Raw genomic sequence first — 27103 nt, forward strand, 5'->3', positions numbered from 1 at the left:
ATAAGGATTTATTTGAAATGCTGGCTTCAATAAAATAAGGTCCCACTCTTTTGAACCTAACAGAGCATCAGTCCAAGTAACTGGGGTAATGTCTTTTATTTTATATATTTCACTCCCTCCCCACCCCATCTCAAAGGAAAGTTAAAATAAAGCAGAGGTCTGTTTAATTAAGTCAGGAAAGAAACTCAACTCACAGTACCTGCCCGTTCATAGCTAAGAAGGATGTGACGATTCTGAGGTACTGAGAGATCCTGGAAAAGCTTATGAATCATAAAAGATGAGGCTATTCATTTTGGCAACTGTTTTTGCTCTAAGTATCTGAAAATCAGTCAACTACCTGGGATGGCACTTCTCAAACTCTTTCACCAAATCACCTGAAAGACAAAGAGAGTGAACTTGTACTCACTTCCCCAGAGCCTGGGGGTATGGTTTGAAACAACCCAATGGAAAAAAAAATCACAATTTATCTGAAGTCTTATGTTTCATCCTAGAGATTAATTTTGATATTTCAATCTTGCATCCTCTTATTTAACATATCTGAATTGGTTTTAATATAGAAAACAAGGTTGTATGACCTGCCAATTCAGTTCTTTTTCTTTTTTTTTTTTTAATTCTTTATCAGTTCCTTTTTGATTCTCAAATTATTCCATGTTCCAGGAAGACATGCCAGGTCTGGCCTGCGGTTCCAGGCGTGCCAGGGGCACACACCTCACAGGACTCTCGGGTGAGAAGAGACGTGAAAACATACCGTCTCAGCTGCTCAGAATGGCCGAAGGAGAACAAAGTCCACCTCGGGGTCCCTGGTGCTGGAGCGGGAGCACAGGCGGGAGTCTGAGGCCTCCAGCCCTGCGTGAGGCAATGCTCATCAGCCTCTAACCCAGCTCAGGAATTAGGTGACTCAACCGTCTTCCCCAGGGAGAGGAAAATGGAAAGTGGTCCTCCTCTCCAGCAAACGGAATTATTCTTGTGCTCCATCAGTCCCGAGGGGGGAGGCAAGTAGAAGTCACCACTGTTTCCCTTCCCGGGTCCCAGTATTTTCTGCCCAACTTCCTGGGGCAACGGTACCTTCCCAAGCTGTGAGAGGGGTTCACTACAAACATGATCCTCAGATCCCTGGGAGAGAACACAAATCCCACAAACTCAAGTACTCCTAAGAATACTAAATGACAAAAGTGGGATCTGAAATTGGTGACTGGAGAATAAATTATTCAGTCAGTGTTAGGATAGTTGGATGGTTATTTGACAAAAGGGCAAAATAGTTCCTTATCTCATATACATCAAAATATATTCAAGACTTTAAAATATTAGTCTGGGGGGGGGGCCACGGTGGCTCAGCAGGTAAGAATGCTTGCCTGCCATGCCCGAGGACCCGGGTTTGATTCCCGGTGCCTGCCCATGTTAAAAAAATATATATATATATATTAGTCGGAAAGGCAGAAATAGAAGAAGTGAAAGGAGAAATTAGAGATGAAAGGGTCATAGAAAATGCGTTCCTACACCCAAGACTGAGTTCCACAAAGAAGTAGAAATTATAAAGAAAAAAAGAACAGCTCATAATTCTTAAAATTAAAACAAAAGTAAAACCACACTTTTGTAAATCAAACACATCACATACAAATAGGCAAAATGGGGAAGATGTTTTATATATATATATATATATATATACATATACAAATCAATAAGAAAACTAACCCACAAACATAAATGGTCTAAGGACACTCGCAAGAAAACAAATTCAAATAGCCAAGCGCAAAAAAGACACTTTATCTTACTAAAAACCAAAGAAATAAACATTAAAACAATGAAATGCCATTTTGTCAACATAATTAGCAAAGTCAAAAATATGATAACATTTACCATAAGCGAGATTGTTTATAGAGAGGCATCCACACACATGGAAGACGTATATACATTTGTACGGCCTTCCCAGAGGACAGGTTGTCAAAACATATTAAAGAGGGGGAGAAAGTGTGCACCTTTTGACCTAGCAATTCATTTCTGGGGATTTATCCATAGCAAATAGTTAAAAGATGCTGGTAATGATTTAGCTGAGAGTATTTACATCTCAGGTTTAAATATTTAAAAGCCTGAAACAATCTATGGCTCTATCCATAAAGAATGATAGAGTCATATAATAGGATACTTTAAAGCCATTAAAAATAATAAATCAATAGATACATTTACATTTTTGTGAAATACATATTTTCATCATATACTGTATGCAAAAAGCAGATTTTAAAACAGAACCGACCAAATGCCACCTTTGAAAAGAAAAAAGAAAAGGTAAACATACAAGTATCTCCATCTGTGCACAGAAAGAACTGGTGGGATACCTGGTGGTTCACCCCATATGAGGATGTCTCTGGTAAGTAGGAATTGGCATGTTTTGCAGTATGTTTTGTTTGTAGATTCCGTTTCATTTTGGAAAAAGAAAGAGTGGCTTTACCTGGGACCGGTGGGGAGAGAGCACCCTGAGCGGCACACCGGGGGGGTGGGGGAGAAGAGAGGGGACGTGTGTGCTGGGCAGGCGCTAAGTGGTCTGGACTGTGGCCAGCACAAGAGGTACGTTGTTTTCAGAGTTTTCTTTGGGGGACCGGGGAGCGGCTGATGAGGTTCAGGGAGAGTCCAGATCCGGAGGACTAGACATCTGTGGGAGCTATGAGTTAACCTCCCATCCCTAAAAAATGCTCAGGCCCCGGGCTTGCTTTCATTCCAGTTCAGGGATCTATGATTCATTCCCTGAAACCCTAATTATAACACCCAAGGTCTGCTATGTGCACAAAAACATCTGTCATTGTTTAAGTTTGCTGGCAGGGACTGTGTACAGCAAGCCGGCCCCATGATGCACTCTTCCAGTGCAAAAATGATCACTCGGAAGCCTCTCCTCAGGTGAGAAGGGCTCAAGTGCAGAGTTTCCCAGCGAGCTCAGTGACATTAGGGGAACAGATAATGCCTTACTGGATTCCTCAGAGCCACTGCCACAGTAAAAGTCACAGGTAGCAACACTGCTCTTTTAACCAAGAAAAGTACCCTAAGTTTGTGTCTTCCTTGATGGGTGCCAAGGCCTGGCAGAGGGAGGGGAGCAGAGCGTGTAATTGCAAACCTCACATTTATCAGCTCCGGCTGCTTCTGTGTCGCCACATTATCCGTAGCAGTTAGCCGGTTAATCTCCTGTACCTGCTGGAGGCAGAGTGATTACCCAGAGAATGCTTCAGACCTGGCAAGAGAAGATGAAAGAGGAGCAGGAGCGCTAAACGTGCTTCTATCCTCCATATGCCCCAGGAGTTTACTGACCTCATCCAAACTCAGAAGAAAGGCACTAAAGGACCAAGTGGGGGATTTGGCCTCTTTGTTAAGAATCCAGTGTTTTTACCTAGAAGGACTGATCTTTAAAAGCAACACAAAACAACAACAAAAAACCCACAATAAAAAATCCCCCAACCAAACATGGATTGTCTTACTCCAAACACTATAGCAGCATCTAATGAACACAATAGTGTTTGGGAGGTTGTTAAAGCTCAGGAAACCATCGGACACAGGGGACAACCTCGCTGCAAGTCACAATGCCTCGCAGCATTCAATTTACAAATGGCACCACTGCAACTTCCAAACAAACTAAAAAGTTATTTACGTGGGTTTATGGGAACACTATTAAATATGAAACTTTCACTTTGGGTCTAGTTTATTGATTAAAAAGAAGTTTGTTTTATTTCCCCCCAAATGATATCAGGAAAAACCAACTTAAAAACATATTTTATTTTGGGGGCCTGGGTGTTTGTTTCACATTTGGGGACATCACATTAACTGGGGTTACAGATGCAAAAAATTTTTTTAATTGAAAGGAGACCACTTATTAAGTTGATGCTAAAAATTTAGAAAGCTGAATTGAATAAATTTTGAAGAAAACAAATAATTACTAAACACTAAATAGAAGCCAGGTCCAGAATTTTCATAAGCAATTTCTTTCAAGCTGCCACAAAACTGCCAGTTTCCATGATAATCAAACTGTTTCAGAGCACAAAAAAGATGGAATATTTTAAGATTTATTTTATAAAACTGCCATGACTTTGATATCAAAACCTAAACAAGAAAACAAGATCCCAAACACCTCACAGTGGGTCCAGTCCAGCATGTGTGCAGAGAATAATACCACAGAGTCAAGAAGACTATTCTAGGAATTCAAGCATGATTTTAATTGATTTTTAAAATATGATTGAGTCAATAATGCCCTCAAATATTCATAAGCAAACTCCACACATATTAATTTCTCCTGTTTTAAAAAACAAAATGCTAAATCTTCTAGTAAGTTATGTAAAGACTACATTTTATAAATATGATGAAGAACTAATACATACGCATGTACATATATACGTGTGTGTATTAAAAGCTACAAACACTGTCAGTAATACCAAGAAAAATATGAGGATATCTACTTTCTTTTTTTTTAAGTGTTGTTCTTAAAATTCTACCAGCACTATAAAAAAGGAATGAGATAAAATAGTAAAAGGAAGGAGGCAGAATTATCACTTTCAAGATTACATGATATATCCTTCAATCAGGATTATACAGAAAATCAAGAGAATCAATTAAATGATTGTTAGAACTAACAAGACCCATTACAAAATAAATAGGTACCAGCAATAACCAAATAGAATAGATAGGAGGGGTAATTTCTCACCCACTAGAACACAAGCTCCATGAGAAAAGGGACTCTGTCTCATCTTGCATTCCTGGCTGATCCCCTAGCACCAGAAGTGTCCTAGCACAGAATAGGTGCTTACTAAATATTTGTAGAATAAATGAATGAACAAATTCACAATAAAGGCAAAAAGACAAAACAATGGAACCAAACTGAAATTCTACAAACAGATTGAAGTACTCATAAGAATTGATCATACGATAAAATTGGAATTTCAAACTAGAGGGGAAGGATGGATTATTCCATAAATGGCAATGAGACTAATGGTCACTGTTTTAGAAAATGAAATGAGTCGTACCTGACACTATATACATTAATAAATTATAGATAAAATCGTCCAATAAAATTTATGAGACACCCAAAGAATTAGAAGAAAAAATAAGTAAACTTGTACCTTATCCTAGGGTAGGGAAAGTTTTTCTAAATCTACAAGCAAAGGTAGATAGTATAAGGGGAAAGATTTATAGCTTCTGATACATAAAATAAAAACCTCAGGTATGGCAAAATACCATAAGCAAAATAGTAAAAGAAACAATAAATGGGAGGAAATATTCGCAATATAAGATAAAAGACTACTATTTATCTATTTTATATAGAGCATTATTACAAAGTTTTAAGAAAAGGATGATCATTCGATAAGAAAGTTTTTGAGAAGGTTAAGATGCAAATAACACAATGACATTTTGTCCAACAACAAAAAATTTCACTCCTAACAAACACCAAATATGAAAATTGGACTGTTCTCCCCCCAATCAACTTGGCAGATGTTAAAACTAACTTCTGATGTTATGGAAGATTCAAGTAGGTGGGCATCCAGACACTGCTGGTAGAAAGACCAACTTCTAGGAATTTATCCCAAATAAATGCTCAAATGTGCCAAACATTTATGTACAAGAATGTCCACTGTATCATGATTTATCTTCACTGACTTTCAGCTTTATACATTTAATATAAGCTTGGTATAAAAATATTAGCCAACTTAAACCAATATGTACTGTCCATAATTTTTGACAACTTGCCTTCTGAAATTTTTTTTTTTTGGGGGGGTGCATGGTCTGGGAATCAAACCTAGGTCTCCCGCATGAAAGGCAGGCATTCTAACCACTGAACCACCTGTGCACCCGCTGGAATTTAATCTATCATAGAAACCTTTCTTTATTCTCTTAAATAGCTACACAGTAAATCATCGTAGGGATACACATAAGCACTTACATGTGGAATCTCCTTAAATAATCACAACAGTGTGGTACTGACGACTTGTTGCTATCATAGAATGCAACAATTACCATCATTTACATTTTAGACAGGTATTTATGTGTGCTATATATCAAAAAGTAGAATTACTGGCTAAAAAATTATGCCCATTTAAAATTGAGAGCTATTGCCACACTGACCCCCAAAAAAGAGCTGTATCAATTTGTATTACTCATGACAGTGAGAGATTAGAAAAATTTATATTGTCAAAGGGCTACAAAATTGATTAACTTATAGGATTTACAGTTAAGGGAATATTATCTCACCCCTAAGAGTGACATTGTGGATGAATGTCTAATGACATAAAAAGTTTATTATGAGTACAGCAGTGGTGAGTGTGCTGGGAACGGGCCATAGAGTGAGCCACCGAGAAAAGGCCTCCAACTTGTGCACAGGGTCCAGGGAGCATTTTGGAGGAGCAGGGACCCCTAATGCTGAATCTTTAAAGGGAGGGGAGGTGGAGGGTCCCCCAGTTCAGGAGGCAACTTGTACAACCCTGGGGGCATGAGAGAGTATGGGGTCTTCAAGAAACCCTAAATCACTGCTTCTCCTTGTTGCAGTCTGTGATCAGTTCTGGCCCCAAACTCTTTGTTACAGTCCACGATGAGATGAGAGCAAAAATTGAGAGTATGTGTTTGTAAATGTTTATAGCAAATTGACAGAGTAATTTTACATCTTCTGAAATTATTAATTAAAAGCTTGGAGTCTGAAAAAAAAGTTTATTATGAAAGATTAAGTTACAAAAACAAATAATTTAAATAGCGTAAGCCCACTAAAACTCATGTATACTTGTAAATAATAGCTTCCTAAACAATCATCCTTCATATTCTGCAACAAATTGTTAGTCGTGGTTATCTAGGGGTGATGGGATTACGGGCCATTAAAACATTTGTCTTTTATGCTTTCCTGCATTTTCCAGATGTTCCACAGTAAAAATGTTTCTTCAGTTATAAAAAAACATTACATCATAACCTGTTTTTTAAACAACAATAAAAGACTATTCTAAGGCTAGCTGCATCAGTGATGCAAGAATTTATACACAACCAACTTCGGTTATCATAGCAAAGGGTTCTCCAGGATTAACACTAACCACCCAGCCACATATTTGCCAAATGAGTCTTTGCTTGGACTATCCTGCACTGGGCACCTGCTCTGTGGACCACCAAATGCTTATTAATCTCTCTGAGGTTCAGAAGACCCAGGGAAGAGGTGAAGACCAAGGGTCCCTGCCCTCAAGGAGCCCTTCAACTAGTAGGGGAGAGAGGACAAGCACCAACTAGTATTAATCCAGGCAGAACACAGAGAAGCAGGTACTTTACTACTGAGATTCCCAGCTGGAGAGTTAATACATTCAAAGGGAATACTAAAACAACACAAGGCAACAGCGGGCTGGACAAACATACCAGTCCTTCCTAAGGATGTATTAACCATTGACAAATACTTGCAGAGTACAAACTCTAAGTTGGGAAGCACTGAAAGCTTTTCAAAGTAAGGGAACAACAAGGAGAATAAGAACCAAAAAATTGAAGGCAGAAGTACTGAACACAGAATTCACTTGACTTGGGAGAGACTCCATGTGAGGCAAAACTGTGTTGAAGTTTCCTCTGACTTAAATCTAGACAAAGCACCAGCAAGTAGACAAAATTCCATTTCAATAAACTTCCAACATTTTCCAAGCCCAGGTTAATAACTATTTATTCCCTAAGTCAATACAACAAATTCATAATGCTCAAAAGAATTTATCCAGATATTTAGAGGTGACCGAAAAGGAATGTACCTTGTACTTGGAATGAAGATCTCGCAAGAAATGTTTCTGGAATGATCCTTTTGACTCTATACAAATTTCTTACACTTATATTCCTCTTTCACAGGGGAAAAACAAAACAGCTACTGTTCATGGCCCTCAATCCTCTATGGATGCAATCTTAATATTTTTGCATGGAGTTAAATTCATGCCTTAAAATCAAGCAATTAAAAAGGTTTGAAATGTCAGAAAAGCAATGGATAATTTTGGCAATCCAAGAAAAGAAAGTCTGACATGATTGATGTTGGTAAACTTACGTTTAATAACATGGGACCATCGCATTTTCCATGCATAAAGTGCAAGAACATAACAACAATTAAGAGGTCTCAGTCCGAGTTCTCTCCCTGCACTGGTCAGCAAGATAGGGCATAGAAGCTTCAATAATGGCTCATAAACCCTCAGCAGCAATTATAAGTGTCAGAACACACTTCGAATAAAATGCAATTGGTTAAGCCAGAAGTTTTCCCTGACAGCACCTTACTATAGAGTGGTGGTTCTCCACCTGTGCTCCCGGTACCAGCTGCATCAACCACATCTGGGGATTTGTTTCATGCAAACTCTTCAACCTACCAAATCAGAAACTCTGGAGATGGCACCCAGCAATCTGGGTGAACAAGCCCTCCAAGTGATCTTAAGGCACTTCAAGTGTGATGACACTGCTACAGAAGATACCAGAGGCTTTGCATGTGAAAGCCAGCACATGCTGCCTACTTATGTGTGCAGGCTAGTAACTCTCCTTTTCACAGACACTGCCCATATTATTTAGTGAAAAAACCCAAAGAGTAGGACCTTGTTCAAAACACACTTTCAAAAGGTCGTTAGAGGCAGCTCTAGTGAAAAGTCATCTATTTTTTGTATATTACTATAGTAACACGAAACATCGTTTACTCCTATAAGAAAGGTCCCCTTTTGCAGGGGATATTGAGTTTTTACAGAAACATCAATTTATCCTGAGGAAACAAAATTTTGGAAAAGTAAACATGGGAAACTCAGCCTCTAAGCCTTCCATATACACCTTTAAGCCTACTCCCGAGTGCTACTGCTCAGTAAGGAAAATGTGTCCTCGGCAAAGCTCCACCGATGACACGGGAAGACCTCATCTCCCTGTAAGGGAGAAAAGAAATGTCTTATGCCTCATGCCCCCTACTGGTCCCTCAGTCTCGAATTCCACACAACGACCTATTCCACCTTCACCCATTCCTAATGTCGCTGTAGGTCCTACGGCTGGTTCCTTCTTTAGGTCTACACCGAGTCCTCACTCCCGGGAGCTCCCACAAAAATAACTAACTTATCTGGTACTTTCTCTCCTCCACCTTGCTAACAAATACAACACGGGCAAGCCTCGAGAGGCATTAAGATACAAAAACCCTTGCCCCCATTCCTGTATTTAAAATCAATTCCATCTGTGTAGCTCTTTAATATTACAGTTTACAAATAATTTCTGTATTGATCATCTCATTTAATTCTCATAACGACCAGGGAGGTGGGTACCATTTCATTATTCCCATTTTACAGAAGTGAAAACCGGAACCCCAGTGCCGAAGTCAATAACCCAAAAATCAATCATTTAACGTTAAAGATTTTTATGCAGATTTTTAATGTTTTGAATAAAAACTTACAGAATTCAAGATTTCTGAAAGTACCCCCAAACTTGAATTTCTGATTAGACCACACAATGTTCACTGGAACTCACTAAGTAGACTTTTTTTAGGTTGGATGGTATTTTCTGGTTTAGGAAAGGTCAGGGAGATGAGATGAATAAGATGGATAAACTCTCCTGGTTGCAGAAGCCACATAACCTGCAATGATTTCTGGAATTCTACAGGGTTCAAAGTGACAATGACAACAATTGATGATGGCGCTAAAATTGAGCTCTTGCAACATGCCAGGCACCATTCTACATACATATAATATATTTAACAACCCTATTATTAGCCTCATTTTACAGATGAGGAAAACAAGGCACAGAGAGGCTAAGTAACTTGCCCAAGATTACACATCTTGCCGTCTGGATACGGAGGACTTGCGACTGGAAGTGCCAAGCCCCTGTGAAGTCTGCCCTTCCAGCCCTGCTGAAAACCCAGTCACGGAAACCTAACATGGGAGGAGAGGACCTCAGGAACCTAGACTTTGTTTCCTATGTTGCTACTTTGGCAACAGGCTCTACACTGTCTGGCTCACAAAACATCAATGAATGCTCAGGTTCCAAAGAATCAGGAGCATCAACTCAGACTCCTAACAGCCAGTGTCTTCCCCCACTGTTCCAATCAGGGTGGGGAGAGATCCCGATTTTCTAGATCTTGGTTGGTGATGTTAACCAATGGCTGACTCACCTGGGACTGTCTTCAACTAATTTAAGAAAGATTAGAGGGAAAGCAGCTCTGGAGGAAAGGTGCACATTAAAGACTTATCTGCTAGTCATGTAGCAGAAAGTGAGGCAGCTGATCTAATAAATCAATGACACTAATGGTTCTGATATACACATACACATACACATACATATATAAAGGAGTCCTTATGGGTATAAATTACACCTGCCTTTTTTTCTCCACCTTTTCAACTGCTTCACGTTTTGGAATTGTATGAGCCCACAACTACATGTTGATCAGTCACTTAAAGTCTATAGTCTTTTTCTTAGCGATGAAAACAAAGGTCAAGTTGAAGAGAACACTCTTAGGTTTTCATGGAGGGGTATACCAAGATGGGGGGAGGGACAATGTTCAAAGATTGCCTCAATCTTGCTTACCATCATTTCCTGCCTGAAGTTTTTACCGAATAATCTAAGACCTCATTAAGACCCTATGGGATCCAGGGCAGGCCACGATGGCTCAGTGGCAGAGTTCTGGCCTGCCATCATTCTGGGGACCCAGGTTCGTTTCCCAGTGCCTGCCCATGCAAAAAAAAAAAGATCCTATGGGTCCAATAGGAAACCCAATTTCACTGCAAGTTCCTGGGAATTCCACAAAGTCTCTCCTCAAAGTCCTAAACCTGGGAGATGGGGCTATCCTGACTTCAAGTTAGGGGAGTTTTCATATGCACATTCCTTCCACACTCTTTTAATGATCACTCTCCCCTGGCCCCTCATCAACTTACTGGTGGGCCTCTAGCTTCATCTTGCTCATCCATAAAATAGGGATGATAAAAATACCTTCATCAGATAGGTGGGAAAATTAACTGCTAATTACATGTAGATTACTTAGAACATTGCCTGGCACAGCTAAAGTACTTAAATAGTGTTCGCTATTATTATTATGACAAGTATTTTTTTTTTGCAAATATAGTATGTTACAACAGAGAACTGCATGCCGGAAGGTTCCGCTGTATTGGTGCTATAAAAAAATCTGAAATCAAAATAACTGCATTAAAAAAAGATAGTTCTGGAAAAAAGGAAAAAAACAAATATCCACCCATAATCATGCCACCTGTTGGTGAATTTCAGGTGAGGGTGCAGCTGGGAGAATTCAGTTCCAAGACTGCTCCCTGTTTCCCTTAGGTGACGCCTCTCCTGCGATTTTTAATCAGTGTTTCAAGAACAGGATTGCAGGCGGGTCACTGAACCCCGGAAACTACACGCAACGGGGTGAGGCGGCGACTCTGGACATTTTTGGGGGAGTGGTTGCATAGCTTTTCTCAGACCCTAGGAGATGATCAGCGAGAACTTGCATTACACGGTTAAAACTCAGGGGCTACGGCCTGAACCATTCATTCCACGGAAGGCTGCGGCAACAACCCGGACACCTGGTCTGTTAATCGGCTCCCACTACACCAGGGAGATCCAGCACCTCGACGCGAAAGAGCCAGCCCGGCGGCGCGGCACCGGGGCGCGGGGCACTTACCGATCACCCTGTTCACCGCACCGCGGCAACCCTCGCCAGCTCTGCAGCCCCGACCCCGAGGGTGCTGGTTTAACTTCCCCTCCCCTCCCCCCGGCCTTGATCGTTTCCAAGAACAAACTCAAAGGAAATTGGCAAGGCTCCATACAGGGTTTCACTCCGGCCTTCCACAGACACCTAAACCAACTCTCCCAGGGAAGTTAATTAAAAGAACAATTAATCGGAAAAAATAATAATAATCCAAAACCCACCCTAAAAGCTCGAGAGCTCTTAAAGTTAGAAGACTGCGGGCTCCTCTGCTGATCGTGAAAATCTGTCCGCTGCTGGGGCTGCGGGACAGACCAGGGGTCACCAGGCGGCTCAGAGTCGCCGCGCTGCCGCCGCGGGTGAACACTCCGAGGCAGCCCAGCCAGCAGGTAGCTGCGGGCGTGTGTGCGCGCAGACACAGCGCAGCAGATTAAAGTTCAACCCCGTGCACACGCCGCTTCCCTCTCCGCGGCGTTCTCCCGGGCGGCCCAGGCGGCGGCTTCCCAGGGGAAGGCTGGGGGCTCGACGCCCACCCCCCCCTTTGGAACGGGTTCCCCAAACTCCATCCCATCCGCACCGGCGTCTCCCCTTGCCTCCCAGCCTCCAACCCCCTTCGAAGCACTAGCTCCCCTCCACTCTCCTAGGCGGGCCCGGAAAACCCCCAGAAAAGAGACATGGAGGGGAGAGGGGAAAGCTGGGTGGCGCGGCCGGCAGCGTACGTACCCAGCGCGAACAGGGCGAGCTCTCCAGCCGAGGTGACCATTTTACGGGCGGACGGGCAGCAGGCGCTCCAGCCTCCCGCCCTACCTGCGGAGCCCGAGTGACTGAGCGGCGCCGCCGTGCGGGGGGGAAAAGGCGTCGGGAGGCAGGGCCGGCCCCCAGTGCGGGAGGGCGGAGGGAGGACCCAGCGCCTCTCCGCTCGCACTCACCCCGCCGCGCCGCCCGCCGGGCGGAAATAGGGAGGCGGTTACCGTCACCTCTTCGCCCCTCGGCGACCGGGTCACGGCTGCCCACCCTCCCGCGCCCTATGGGGGTGCCCCCCTGAGGGCACAGGGGGTGGGGGTTTGGGGCTGGAGGCGGGGACGCTGCGCACACCGAGCCGGGCTCGGGCGGCGGGGCGGGGCGGTCAGGGACTCCCGGAGCCTGGCAGCGGGAGCCTGGAGCCCCGGACGAGGAAAGGGCAGGAAGCGCCCGACTTTAGACGCCACCCCCAGGCTGCCGGTCCCTGTGCGCGGGGTCGGGGCGCGCGGCGGAGCCTGGGCGTCCCGGGGCGCAGTGACCGTCTCCAGGCTCTAGGCGGCGGAGCGGAGCCGCCCGGGCGACGGTCACCTGCACAGAAGGCAGATCCTAGGGGCCCTCCAGGCGGGGACCGAGAATGCGATTAGGAGAGGGACCTGAGGGCTTCACCCGCCGCCTGCCGAGGATCGGCGCAAAGAAAGTGCTCCCCAGAATCAAGCGAAGAAATCTGTTAAACCAGGTTTCCCACCTGCGTCCCCATGCGGGTGAGAAACAGTTCTGTGGACGCCTGAGGCCTGCCACATTCCGCGCTCCTCGCGGGTCCCGCCCCCGGGTCCCAGGCATGCACACAGTGAAGAGGGGCGGGTCCCCTCAGTGTGACCTAGGGCAGATCGTGAAGATGGGTCTCTGTCCGCGAGAAACCTGGTTATCCGCCCCTCCCATCCAGGCATTTGAGGAGGCCAAGAGCGGGACAAGTGCTTGCCTGCGAGAAGGGTTGTGGGCCAGAACCACGGGGGTGACCCTTTTAGGGTACCGAGCTGGCCCCTACTAGTGGTATTTGGGGAAGTGACGGGGACAAAGAGAGCATCCCAGGCGGAGAATGGAAAACCCACAGGCTCCGGACACCGTCCAAAGGGGACAGAACACCCGGGAGAGGCAGTAACCATTCTCCAGGTGTCCGAGGGTCACACCTGAGCTGAGTCTCTTCTCCTTGCCCCCTCCGGCCTAACTTTTCTGAAATAGACCATCCTCCCAGAGCCGGGGAATCGCGGGAGGTTTTCTTGGGCATGGGCCCAGACTCTCCAGGCTGACTGTAGCTGAATGCGCTTGTAGCGCAGGGGCCTCATTTCAATAAGGAGGGACCAGCCCACTGGTTTCAATGGCTGGGCAGGAAGCACCAGTGTAAAAAGGAATTTGGAAAAGGGCGTAAATTTACCTGGGCAGATCATTCCTTTCAATACATTTGTCAGAGGCTGTGTTAACCTTGCAACCCTCAAGGAGCCACAGTATCATTATGTGTTCTGGCATGCACAGGGACACACTCACACTTTCTTTAGTAGGGTTTCCTTGATGGCCTTCAGCATCTGTGCCAACGTCTAGAGTGAAATCAGCCTGTTCTTGGGGTTTCTGTGGCTCCGCTCTGGACCAGCCTTCCTTGAGTACAGGCCTCCCTGTTCTTCTCCTGTTCTCCAGGCTCCAGGTAGGACTGGAGAAGACCTGTCACCTCGTGTCCTCCTGGGACCGACACATCAGGCTCATTGTGGCCTGAGAGTTGGTTGCCCATCTGCTAAGACACAGATTCAGCAGTTTCTGCTTCTCTGCCCCTGTGCACAGGCGGTTGGGGTAGAGGAAAATAGCAACAGAAGGAAGCCAAGGAGCTTATTCCCTTCAGGATTGAAAAATCTTTTATATTAAGCGTTAATTTGCCATCTTGTCATCTGAAAAGTACCCAAGCCAAAGTGCATTCTAATGTTCGGAAATCATTTATTCCCCCCAGTATTTTCAAGGGCCGGTACCTATCTGTAGTTTCAGAACTTCCACTTTGTTCAAGTCAAAAAATAGTATTTTTTAAAACTTCCATATTGTTTTTGTAAAGTAAAGCAAAATGATTTTTCAAACATTTGCTTATGTTTCAATTAGGGGAAAACCTAATATCCTAAAGTGTTGTCACTCTGGCTTAGACATCTTATTATCTCATTTAATCTTCATGACAAACCTATGACATAGATCTTATCCTATTAAACAGAATATCCTCTAAAATAGATGAAACCAGTTGAGACCGAGAGAATTTTGTAACATGCAGAGTCGCACAGCAGCGCCTGATTGTGAAAGCAAAACTGGCTGGTCCCAAAGATCATGTGTTGGCTTCTGTGCTGTGCTGCCTCAGTCTCCTCATTTCTAACTCACTGGGGGGTGATGTGAGGATTAAATGCAAAAATTTGAGTGCTTAGCACAGCATTTATTATCTTGCAAGTATTCGATGAATCTAGCTTTATTTAGCGAAAAATCCTTCTGTGGTCATACCTTTCCTTTCTCTAAACTTCCTACCATTATCTTTATTTTTTAATTTCCAACTCAGGTCCTTTGCTTGAGTGTATGAATATGCACACCCACACACATACACACCCTTCCTGTGGGAGATAGTGTAAATCAGGAGATATGAATTTGTATCTCAGCCTGTGGTTTAAGAAGAATGAGGAAAAAATTACAAAATGTGATCTACAGCAAAGAAATCAGTTTTCCTGAAGGATGTTATGTTGTTTCTGTATTTCAGCAGCGTGGAGTGTGTTGCTCTCCAGTGTTCTCCTGCTGAGTAAAATTCCAGCTGAAGGGTACCCAGGTGGTTAGTGGTAGAATGCTTGCCTTCCATGTGGGAGACTGGGGTTCGATTCCCAGTCCAGGTACTCCCCCCACAAAAAATTTCCAGCTGTAGCCCCTGGAAGCTGTGTGGAGATTCAGGTGTGTCCTTCCCCTCCCAGCACCTACCTGCTGTCTTGCTTTGTCACTGCAGGTACTGTTCTCCATGCTGGTGGAGCCTGTGGCCCTGTGGCCTTCCCACGAGGATGACGCCTGGACTGCGTTGCCCACAGGGTGGCCCCCAGCTCAGTCTAATCCCTTCTGCAAAAAACCTACCTGTACAGACAAGAGAACTATGTGATGTCCTATTCAGAGGCCAGTAAAATCCCACTCTCAGTTTTCTCTGTCCTTTCTTCTACATACTTATTAAAGAGTGCATGTTTAAATAGTCTCCTTCTTCACTGTAATCAGCCTCCCCCTCCTTCCTGATTCATTTGTAGAAGTGACTGTGGGCCATGAGCACTGGAGGCTTCCCTGAATGATTCAGGCCGCTGAGCTGCTATTTAGATCGGGCAATTTACCAGAGATATTGGTGAGTAAACAGCTCAGATATTCATGGGGAGGAAGCACGGCCATGGACCACGGCATGGAAGGAATTTCGGTTCATGCAGACAAGCCTTAGAGAGAACTGACCAGCATGGCTTCAAGTGGCTGCAGGACCCTCCTGCTTGGCAGCAGCAGGCAGGGAGCTCAGACAGAAGGCAAAAGAGGGCTCCTGGGTGTAATAGGAGAGCAAACATCAGAAGCCATCTGTGTATGAGAAAGAGACAGGGAGGTAATATAAAGGACTCTGGAGAACTATGTTGAGGTAGGGTGAGGAAATTTTAATGTATTAAGGGATTTAGGAAAAGAAATCTAATCCAAAGAAAAGTGCAATCCATGTATCAATCCCCAATGAGGGCTCCGCTATTAGCACATTCCTCATCTCTAGCCAAAGCAAAAATTAGGAAACCTTATGCTGAGCTCATTTTTACACAGTTTTAATCACCAGCGTAACGGACACTATAAGAAGCGCTAAGAGGAGTTTGCTTTGTCTCCATCTACCTGGGTGGTTTCCATCGCCAGTGTTGTCCAGAGGCTTGTCCGACCTTCTGCTTAACATCTCTAAGCTTCCAAATCTACCTTGGGAAAGCACACTAATGTTTTTGTATAAGCTCAGATCCTTTCTTCCCAACAGATATCACAGAATGGCTCTAGAGCCTTGTTACTGAAATCTGGAGATTGGCTCCTCACGGTTGCTTCGAGCAGCTCTATGGCATCAAGGCGCCACTAGGTCAGAGTCTTTAAGACTCAAGGTCACTGATGACTGCTGCAGGGCAAGTCAGTGTCTTCTCACACAGCTCAGGAATTGCCCAGATATCCAGGATACCCAGAGAATTTAGCAGAGCCAATGCCAAACTATTCCATTAAGCATAGTCAGAGGCAGAAGAGCTGTACATCCCATTCCGTCTTTGCTGCTTCACTGCTGTCCCCAGCAGCCTCAGCTGTGCTGCACTGCCCCTCTGTACTCTGGGACGAAGAGTACCCAGGGAAAGTCTTAAGTCCAATGCCCCCAAATCCTCCAGGAAGTGAAACTAGCGGTGTTGGTGGAAACAGGGAAGTGATGAACCATGGAGAGCTGGCAAGGAAGCTTAATTCAGTGATGGGTCCGTTTGCCTGACAAACTCAAGGAATTCTCCCCAAGCTCAGGTGAAAAGAAAGAAAACAATGAGAAATAAAATATGAGACAAAGAAAGACAAAGCTGGGATATCTAAAATATTTTTTTTAATGGGGAGCCCAAAAGAGAGCATAGAGCCAATGGAGAAGACTGTTCTAGTGTCTCCAAACAGGAGGGATTGGTGATGGGAGGAGGAGGCTATGCATCCCGTACATCTGCCAGGTGGAGAGGACATCGTCTAAAGAGAACATGAGAAGTGCAAGGACAGACTTCCATTCTGTGACAGACATCTGAATTCTTACATTGACCGTCCCATCTGCCTCCCTTCCAAACTGCCAAAGAAATGACCGAAGGAAAATAATGATAGGGGAAAACCCATGTCATTGTTTAAGACGGAAAAAGGATTCTACCCACCCACCAGACATTTCAAGAGTTTCTTTAAGACTGAGTGCAGATGAGACCAGCTTGAGGGGAAGGTCTGATAACCTTCAGTTCACCTCACAGAAGAGAAAGGCCTCTCTCATCAGAACCCAAGAGCTCTCAAGTTTAATGGTGACAAGGGCAAAAGGAAAAAACAAATCAGGAAAGTTGGATGGGGCAAATCTCCATCTCCTTGCAGCCTTCTGGAAGTGCCCAAATTCTGGAGTGCACCAGGAGCGGGGAGCAGGAATCCCCCGGGGCAGCGAGGGTGGGGGGTGGAGAGCCCGCGTTTGACACCTGACACAGAGGGAGCACTGCCAAGGGGACATCCAATGGGGGCAGCCACACCAACTCCACAGGGGCAAGAAAGTTCACTGTGAAAACAGTGCTCTTCCCTTGCCATCTCAGCAGATGACAGGCTCTTAGTTTTCTTTCACACGTTCATTCCATACATGTCCACTGGGGAGCCTGTTATGTTCCAGGCACCGGACAAGGCACGAGGGATTCAAAGAGACAAGCAAAGTGTTCTCTGCCCTCATGGAGCCACTTGGGCAGAATAATCAGGTTACCTCCAAGGGAAAATACACATTGACTTTTGCCACACTAAATGCCAATGATGGCAAAGCATTAGCTACCACGTTTTGAGGGGAATTAACTGAGGCACAAAATTCTGTTCCTTAACCGGATGTGTCAGGCAAGCAATTATAAAAAAGTGATTGTCCTGTATCACCCTAACTGAAAAAAATTTTTTTCAGAGAAAACATTCCAGTTAAGCAAATAATGAACTCAATAATACAAAAGGAGTGTCAGTGTGCAATGAAAGCAGTTATACTTGATATTAAGGCTAACTCCTGATTTTTAATATGTTGTGGCACTCACTGTTAGTTGCCTTTGAGATGGACAGCTCCCTTTCCTTGCTCATAACAGAATCCCAATTTGTTTTGATTGGCAGTATACCCAGTGCAAAGCGTCAGTCAGGACAATCCCTTGCTCTTTGTTGGTGATTGGCCTAGGAGTGGGCACATGATTCAGTTCTGGCCATGGAATGTCCAGAGGACTCCAGTTAAAACATCAGGGGGGTGGTGCCTGCCCATGCCAAAAACAAAAAAACATCTGGGGAGGAATTTGCTTCTTGCTGAAAGAGGCAGTAACCCTTCTTCCTGCCTCAAAGACAGTTGTCTAAGGTATCATGGAGTTGTGGCATCCATCTTGTGCCATGAGGCCAAGAGAATCTGGGGATGATCCAGTATCCTGACATTGAAAAGCCGCCAAGCTAACCCTCTGCCTGCCTCTGTTTACACTCCTTTCTGTGGGGTCTAATGGAATGTCTTTAATGCCTGAGTGACTGTTAGTCTCATACTTGATGCTGAAGGCATGGTTGTAAATTCTTCATATTAAAACATTAGAAACAGAAATCAAATGAGGCTAATTTAACTATTTATATAACATTTTCTACACCAATTTGATTTGGTGGTGAAAAATCTTGTCCATTCTTTTCCCCCACCAACTTGAAATAGTACCTTTATATACTGCAAATTGTTTATTAGTCCGTCCCACCCACCCAGGGCTTCATATACTAAATTAACAATTTGTTTATCTACTTTTGTCTTACACTGCTTTTCATTAGTTTAAATTCATAATGGGACTATTTTAGATTACACACACATATACATATTTGAGATTACTCAAGGTGCCCTACAGAAATGTTTTATTAATGCACATCCCTACCAGCTATGTGGAAGGCTGCCTGTTTCCAACATTGGGTGCTTTTCCCCAAGCCGAGGTAATATAAATCATTGGTTCACTGGGTCACATACCTCTGATGAAAGCTATAAACTGTCTTATTTGCCCTCCCCATATATATGTATCTATATCTATAGGTCTATATCTATATATGTGTACTAAATGGTGCATTTTATGACAGGGATTTATAGACTCTCTGAAGCGTATGTGTGAACTCCAGGATAACGACTCCATCTATATTTATAATATCTGTATCTATTCCAGTGCTGTTACTTTAAATTCTTCAAACCAATTGAAATTTATTTTGGGGTGTGTGTGTATATATATTTATTTTCTTGTATACTGTATGGCGGGGGTCACATTTCATTCTTTTTCCATGTGAGTATCCCCTTATTATAGCACTGTTTGTTGAAATTTTTTTATTTGTTTGCTTACTTGCTTGATTGGGAAGTGCACGGGCCAGGAATCGAACGCAGGTCTCCTATATGGCAGGCAAGAATTCCACTACTGAACTACCCTTGCACCCCCTATTTTGTTGTATATTTATAATACGTCCCTAAAAAATATACCATGTGACTCAAATGCTGCGCCACCCCCATAAATATGTAGATATACACACCTAGAAAAACAGATAGAAAGCAAAGCATACCCAAACTGCTTCGTATCTGGGTGGTAAATTGCATGATTCTTTGTCTATTCTCTTTCTTTTTCCCTATTTAAACTCTACAATGAATATATTTCACTTTTGTAACAAGAAACAAACTAAGTTCTTTCAGAAAGAAAGACTGCGAGGGCAGGTTGGCAGGTGACAGAGTTGTCAAGAAAGACAGATGGGAGGGTTCCCCTTCTTTCCTAGAGGTAGAGGTGATTCTGGGGGGACAGGGAGAGATGGAGCTTGGACGTCAACTGTTGGCGCTGGTGCCACAGCCTCGGTGGGGGCCGGGGGCTGCCTGTGCTCATCTCAGCGTCGGGGACAGAGGGCCCTCAGTGCGGACTGGCGCCCCAGGACCCACAGCGCTCCCAGAACAACGGCCCTGTGTCTGCCACTGCCCAACACAAAGGACAGAGGTCCCCTGTTTACTTTAGGTCAGAAACGTCCAAATGAGGGACAGCAAAAACATTTGAGTTTCCCCCCTTTTTGGTTTCTAACAAAAAAACAAATTGTAGCGAGTTGGGGATTTTTTTGGCATCTTCCGTGAATAAAAATCAATGAGACTAGATCGCTCTTGGAGTCGTAAACAGCTTCCCTTGTTTATTTTTTTAAAAAATTTGTGGCTTCAAGGTTAAGAAGCAGCAGCGACTGACTAGGCCCCTGATTGTCCATTCATTTCCCAGGAAATGGGGCTTTCCCAGTACCGTGGTCAGCTGGGCCAAGTGACCTTTGACCTTTTGCAAAAAGCTCATTATAGGCTGGAATCACCCAGTACCAGTAGGCTCCGCTCCTCCTCCTTCCCTCCAGTTCCCACACATGGGAATTCTCCTTTCCTTTCAGATATTTATTCCAACGCCCACTGCTTAGAAAACTAGATCCATACCGTTAACCAGACAAAGTAGTTTTTCAATCATAAAAGTCAGGGTGGTTCTACCTTGAAAGACTGTGCCCCAAACTGTAGGGAATGGGCCCTTGAGGACCCCAGTGACATGGTGGGAGTTGAAAGGGCCTTAGTGGTTTCTAGATTCAAACGCCACCCCCGCACTAAACGAACCAAGGACAACTCTCTTGGTCTTTCTGATTGCCAGTCTCCTGGCCTGTGGGGGGCTATCCTAAAACCCAGAGCACAGGGTCTTTATGAAGCTTAAACAAGCCCATGTGTGAGGGTGTAAGTTGGGGCCTGACACATGGAAAGCACTGTCGCTTCACATGAAATGGGAAGTCGCAGTGTTTGCCAGAGCTGGGAAGATGGGGTAGGTCAGGGCGGCACTGGCGTGTGTGGGCAGTGTTTGAGGCTGGTCTGTTCTTGAGTAACCCCCATGATATCAGTAGCTGTCGAAGGGGTGCCTGGAGAATCTTCAGGAGAGGATTTTGCACTGGGCACCTGCCCTGCCCTCGGAGTCTGGTACATTCTCCTGGCAATGGGATTGGGGACGGCTCCAGGTTGCAGGAGAGGCGGGGAAGGCAGCTCCATTTCCGCCATCCCCAGCACTACTACCAAAGCCAACCTGTTTTTGACTTCACCAGACTTAAGTATCCGAAGCAACGCTTGCTGGCCATATCGGAGGACATAAGGGCGGCTCAGTAAGCTTTTCTAGTTACGCTATTCAGGGTTAAATCTCTGAAGATCTGATCCTGACAGGGCGATAGCTGTGCTCAAAGGCAGGGTCTTGCCACTGCTTTTTTTACCCTGTTGAGTTTTTACTGGCTACCATTAGGAACATAGTAAAATAAATAAATAAAATAAGGAAAGGAAAAGAAAAAAGTAAGCTAACTGAACTGAAATCATTCCTTCATACATGGCAAAGATTTCAGAATTCCAATGGGAAATAAACATGTATTCCTAAAACTGGAGGCAGATGAGCTATTTCTAGTGCAGGAGTGACCACTCAGAAATAATCAGAAAGCAAAAGTTGGTAATAAGGTATTTGGAGGGCCAGGCTCCAAGTGACAAGAGCAGTTTCTCTGGCTCCATGCTAATTTGCAGACCTCTAGTCATTCCCTCTCCCGGTGCTTCACTTCTGGCCTCGCATTGCCGCCTCACGTGTGCCTCTTTCCAGGCCTTTCTCTGCCACCGACTTCTCTCTCCTTTTTCCTTCCTTACATCCCACTTTCTCTCTTTCTACCAGCTATATGAGACACTAAACATTCAAATGCCTTTCAATTTAATTGTAAGAGCGAGATTTTTTATACTTTGTCCTTAGTTTTAAGAGAGTATGTTGACATTTTGTCTTTTTTTTGTTAAAAAATCCTAAATTTAGTTGGCCTTTATCCCGATGTGGTTCACTTCTTTTTTCCTTCCCATTTTAGTTCATGTGTGATTCTCAGTTAACAGCAACTGCAACAACAAAAAGCCCTTGACTTCTATCCCGGTCTGAGAGACACTTTCATCCTGCCATTGGATTCCTGCCTCTCAGCTGCCTGGGCTCCTGGTTGCTTTGTTGTTGTTTTCTGGTGGGCATTCATATAACCTGTGGGAACCAGTTTGCTAATACAGTAGGAAACGACTCAGCACAATGCAGGTCTTGCCTGTGCGCCAGCCCTCACCTCTGCTCTGAAACCCCACCTCAGATCTGAGAGCAAATGCACCTGCCCCCCAGCCCTCTTTCCTGGTCCTTCCTTCAGCATCACCAGAGACCTGGCCTGCCTGTTCTCACAGGTCTTTTCCTGATACCCAAGCCTCATGCCAGACTGGAGCCAGCCAAGTGACCTGCTCCTCCAGTTTGACAGCACCTTGGAAGTCTCCTGGATGGGACTTCCTAGGTGGGGCAGGTTCTCTGGTATTGCTGTTGGATCATCCTGGCTGAGATAACCACCATTTGCCTATCACGGTACCCTTTACAAAGAACTTCTGTATGGTTATCTCATTTGATCCTTACTCATCCGTGTAAAGCGAAGCTGGTAATGTCATCTCCATTTTAAAAATGTGAAAACTGAGGCTCAGAGAGACTAAGTGATTTGTGCAGGGTCATACAACCAGGGTTTGAACCCCTGCTCCTGAACTCCATGCCCAGGGCAGCGCACAGTGGGCTCAGTAAACATTTGTTCCTCCCGTGGCAACTGCCAGAGCAAAATGGAAGTCATTTCTCCAGGGGAGGACATCACATCACCGCAAGGACACTTGGCCAAGAGGAATTCAAAATATGGTCCTGTTGTGATATTCCTTATGCAAAACTCAGAGCCCTCTTAGCCTCTGATTCCTTAACCTGCTGTTTGATGTGCTACCTGCATGAAATAGAAAGGAATCATTTTTTTTTAACTGCTTGAAAACGTGACAGCCAAAAGTGGCTGCAAAGGAGCTGGATAGAAAACCTGGTGACTAAGAGCACAGGAAATGGCCAGTGTCCTCTCTGTTTGGTTGGGCTTCTTTCTACCTGTGCAGATCTTCACACCCAGGAATCTGAACGTCAGACGTGTGCTCATCCATGTGGTGATGGTAACCGATTTTAAATAAATAGAAGCCAGAACAAAGAGGAGCATGGAACATGCTGAATAGGTTATCCCTGGAGATCGTTCTAAACAACCTAGCATCTGGGAGGCATCTCTGAATTCCCTGGCTCTTGTAAGAATTCAGCTGGGAAGAGAGAACCAATACCTGTTCCCTTCCAAATGTGGTCAGGGGCCCCAAGAAGATAAATATCTAAACGTGTAAGATTTGGTTGAAGTAGCCCTACTCACCAAGCTATATCCACCAACAAAATGCCATCCTTTTAATTCCATTAATAAATTTCTCAACCCTAACTCACCCTCAGAAAAACAACAAAAGCAACTAGATGCACACATACAATCTTCCATGCCACCAAGTCTCAAACTTGCCTGGTGAACTCCTACTCACCCCTCAGGGCACAGCCTAAACACTACTTCCTCAGAGCACCTCCCTGATTCCTCTTACATGGTCAGGGCCACCCATGAACTCTGCCGGGGCTTCTTGGGCTGCTCAGCGGCACTCAAGCACTTTCTTTTTCTAAGTCCAAAGTGCAGGTGTAGATGCCCTTTCACCTCACCCCACTCCTCCCTAAATTCCCCTGGACTTGTAAGTATCCTGGGGTTTTACGAGAAGTATTCCCAAGAGGCCATAGATTCTGTGGGCCTTGTGGGTGGAAGTGGGAGCCAAGACAGAGTTGGAACCATGGGGACTCAGGCCAGAGGAGAAAGTTGCCAATTCTGTGAGCTTAACCCTTTCTTTCCCACAGTGGCCGGCTGATAGCCTATGCACCCCAGGAACTGAGCTTGCAAACTTGGGCAGCTCTTCAGGGGCTCTCCATGGCCAGACTTGGATAGAGAGAGTGGAGCCTCCAGAAGAAATGCCATCACTGTGAGGCAATGTGAGAGAGGATAAGTACCAGCCAAACTGGGACCTATTCAGAGAGAGGAATATGTCTTATCCCATTTTCCTGGATGATATCAGCACCGGGGAAACAGGGATCAGCAGGTTAAACTTCACCTTGGGCAAGTGGCTTCTCAAGCCAGATTTAATTTGATTTGGGAAAAGCAAAGGGTTTTTCGTTCATCTATATTCATATAGATTCACAATTATACTTCTATAAGGACTTTCAAAAGTGTTGGTTTTATGTTTATCAACCCCTGGTAGAAGTTAAGACCCCCAGCACAAAGTCTAGAATGTAGCTGATTCTCAAATATTTATTCAATGAATAAACGAATTGATTTCTGAAAAGTTCCTTAAATCTTTTAATAATTCTCAACTGTGTTTTTGGAAGCTTTTACCAAAATGAAACCCCATACATGTTTTTGGAAATCCATTTCAACCCTGCAAATCTGAAATCACAATTTCTGAAAAAACAGTCTTTGGAGAAAAGTAAGAATAAAGGCTTTTTTTTTTTTTACCAAATCCTTGAAAATTAGCTACCCAAACTCTGCGGCTCCTCCCTGCCCCTGCCCTGGTGGGTCCGACAGAGAGCACCCCCTTCTCTTGTATTTTTCCATCGTTGACTGCCTGATTGAATATTTTACAAGAATAAATCCAGGAAGGAGGTGAGAAAGCAGCAGCCCAGGCTAGTGGACTGAGCACACACTGCGCAGAGGTCTGCATTCTAGCTTCAACTGATGGGAAACACATGGGAATAATGTTCTCCAGTGACAGATCATGAGCTGCCACCAGGTAGTGTGGAGGAGAGACAGAAAAGGGGGCCCCTTCTTGCTGAAATCAGTGCAGTGACATCTGATGCATAGAGAGAAAACAGGTCCTGTGTAAATATCTTATTACCAGTGACAAGATAATAGCACGCTGTGATGTCTGGATTCTATTTCTTTATGCCCAACCAAAAAGAAACAATCCTATTTCACAGATTTCTAGCATCTTGTCTCTCTTCTTAATGACAGATCTAGACATGTGTATAAAAGTAGGTGGCCACAAAGAAATGGCTTTCGGTTTTAAATGTCGTTTGGCTAGAACTATCTGAGGTGGCCTCATCTGACCTCCCTTATGCTATTTATGAAAATGAAGGAAAGGACAAGAACTCAAAACAACACCAGAAACTTTGACCCAACCACTGGTTAAACCAGATTCTAGCATTTTCATTAATTATGAAGTGAGACACATCAGATCAATACAAATCTGTACAGGTTATGTCTTCTGTACTAGAGACTTCTGAGAAGAATGACAGGAAGTCAGCTCTCCCCACTTTTTTGTTACAGACACAGAGATCCAAGGTCTGTATCACCTTGAACCTGAGGTAGGCACCCTTTTGCCATGGAAGGGCTGCTCTTTTGAGAATACTAATACTCCATCTATTTGGAGGTGGCACCTCCCAGGAAATAACCTGTCCGAAAGTGTGTGTAGATGTGGGGGAAGAGGGAGAACCAGCCATTTTGTATTGCATCCTGGAAGGTGCCACCTTTATAAGTTAAACACTGCAGGCAGGGGTGGAGACAGGAAAATCCCTAATAGCAGACCACATTCTGAATTATAGTTTTGCAGGTGACTCCATGGGTCAGAGGGAGAGAGAAGCAGGTGGAGGAATATCAGTAAAATGGAACTGTGTTTGAGGTATGCCTTCTACAACCCAAAACTTGGTCTGGACATTACACATGTTGACTGGTACTCCAGCTTGAGCTCTGAAAAGGGGCTGCTCATCACAGAGCGGACTGACAGTATGACCAAGGGCAGGCCAGTCACCCTGAGGACTGATCAATGCAGTCTGGAAAGACTTCACGTAAACTGGGGAAGAGAGGAAAGCAAACACTATGGCTTATACCTCAAAGCTGGGATATGGGAAAACTGCAACAGAACAATGGAAAGGGAATATAATTCTGAAGCCTCTTTGAAATAATCTATTGCAAATCAGAAGAAAATATTAGGAAGATTACAATTTCAATAAAATGCAAGAATATACATGGCATGTTGCTCTTCTCCTGCAGCTTTTGGAATTCTCTCTTCGTCCTTGGCATTTGACAGTTTGACCACTATGTGTCTTGGCATTGTTCTCTTCGAGTTTATCCTGTTTGGCTTCTTGAATATGCATATTTATGGGTATTTTTGTTAAATCTGGGAAATTTTCTATCATTATTTCTTTGAATAGTCCTGCCCCTTTCTTTCTTCTCTTTTGACCTCTCGTAATACATATATTGGTACTCTTGACAGTGTCCAGTGGGTCTGTTGGTCTCTGCTAGCAGTTTTTCATTCTTTTTTCTTTCTGCTCCTCAGCCCGAAACATTTCAATTGTCTTGTCTTCAAGTTCACTGATTCTTTCCTCTGCTAGCTCCAATCTTCTGTTATAACCTTGTACGGGATTTTTCGCTGAAGTTATTATGGTCTTCAGCTCCAGTGTTTGTGTTTGGTTCCTTTTAAAAATTTCTGTCTCTTTATTGAGATTCTCATTTTGTTCATTCATCGTTTTCCTGATATCTTTAGATTTTTCTCTGCTTTCTCCTTTATCTCCTTAAGCATATCGAATATCACTTTTTGAAAGTCTTTCACCAATATGTCTAAATCTGGTCTTCTTTATTGATGGTTTCTGGATTTTTAACTTGTTCCTTTGGATGGGCCATGTTTCTTTATTTGTCTTGTAATCTTTTATTGCATACTGTATGTTTTAATATTTTAAAGTGTTAACTCTGGGGTTTAGTCTCTGAGCTATCTGTTCCTTAAGTTTGTATCCAGATAGTGGTATGACAGCAATTTTTGGGAGTGCCAGAGGCTGACAAAAACAAACAAACCAACACAAAAATCACCTTTCATAAACTTTGAAATTGGCTCTGTGTTGATTGGTGCTCTCCTCCAGAGTTTAACCCTCCTATCAAGAAGATCAGCCCAAGGTGAATGTGAAGTCCAGAGTCCTTTCTCTTTTCTGAGACTTGAGTCTTGTCCTGGGCTTTTGCTTGTAGTGGACTTAGGATCCCCCTTTATAGGAATTTGCATGTCCCCTCTACTCCCTATGAAGTAGACTTTCTCCTCTTCCT

General features: G+C 44.0%; 1 protein-coding gene across 4 annotated transcripts in view; it reads right to left on the minus strand.

The window, feature by feature from the left end:
* Nucleotides 1-13190, minus strand: part of TGFA (transforming growth factor alpha) — a 101479-nt gene extending 88289 nt beyond the window's left edge. For 2 of the 4 annotated variants that reach the window (XM_077134495.1, XM_077134494.1), the window contains exon 1: nucleotides 13104-13190. In XM_077134495.1, the coding sequence (XP_076990610.1) occupies nucleotides 13104-13158 (55 nt within the window). In that variant the 5' untranslated portion in view covers nucleotides 13159-13190. Of the gene's footprint in view, nucleotides 1-12340; nucleotides 12452-13103 lie in introns of those variants that run through there. The other 2 variants (XM_077134497.1, XM_077134496.1) reach the window with 1 other exon arrangement.
* Nucleotides 13191-27103: the final 13913 nt, after the last annotated feature.

Source organism: Tamandua tetradactyla, chromosome 17, assembly GCF_023851605.1.
Source record: "Tamandua tetradactyla isolate mTamTet1 chromosome 17, mTamTet1.pri, whole genome shotgun sequence".
Lineage (NCBI taxonomy): Eukaryota > Metazoa > Chordata > Mammalia > Pilosa > Myrmecophagidae > Tamandua > Tamandua tetradactyla.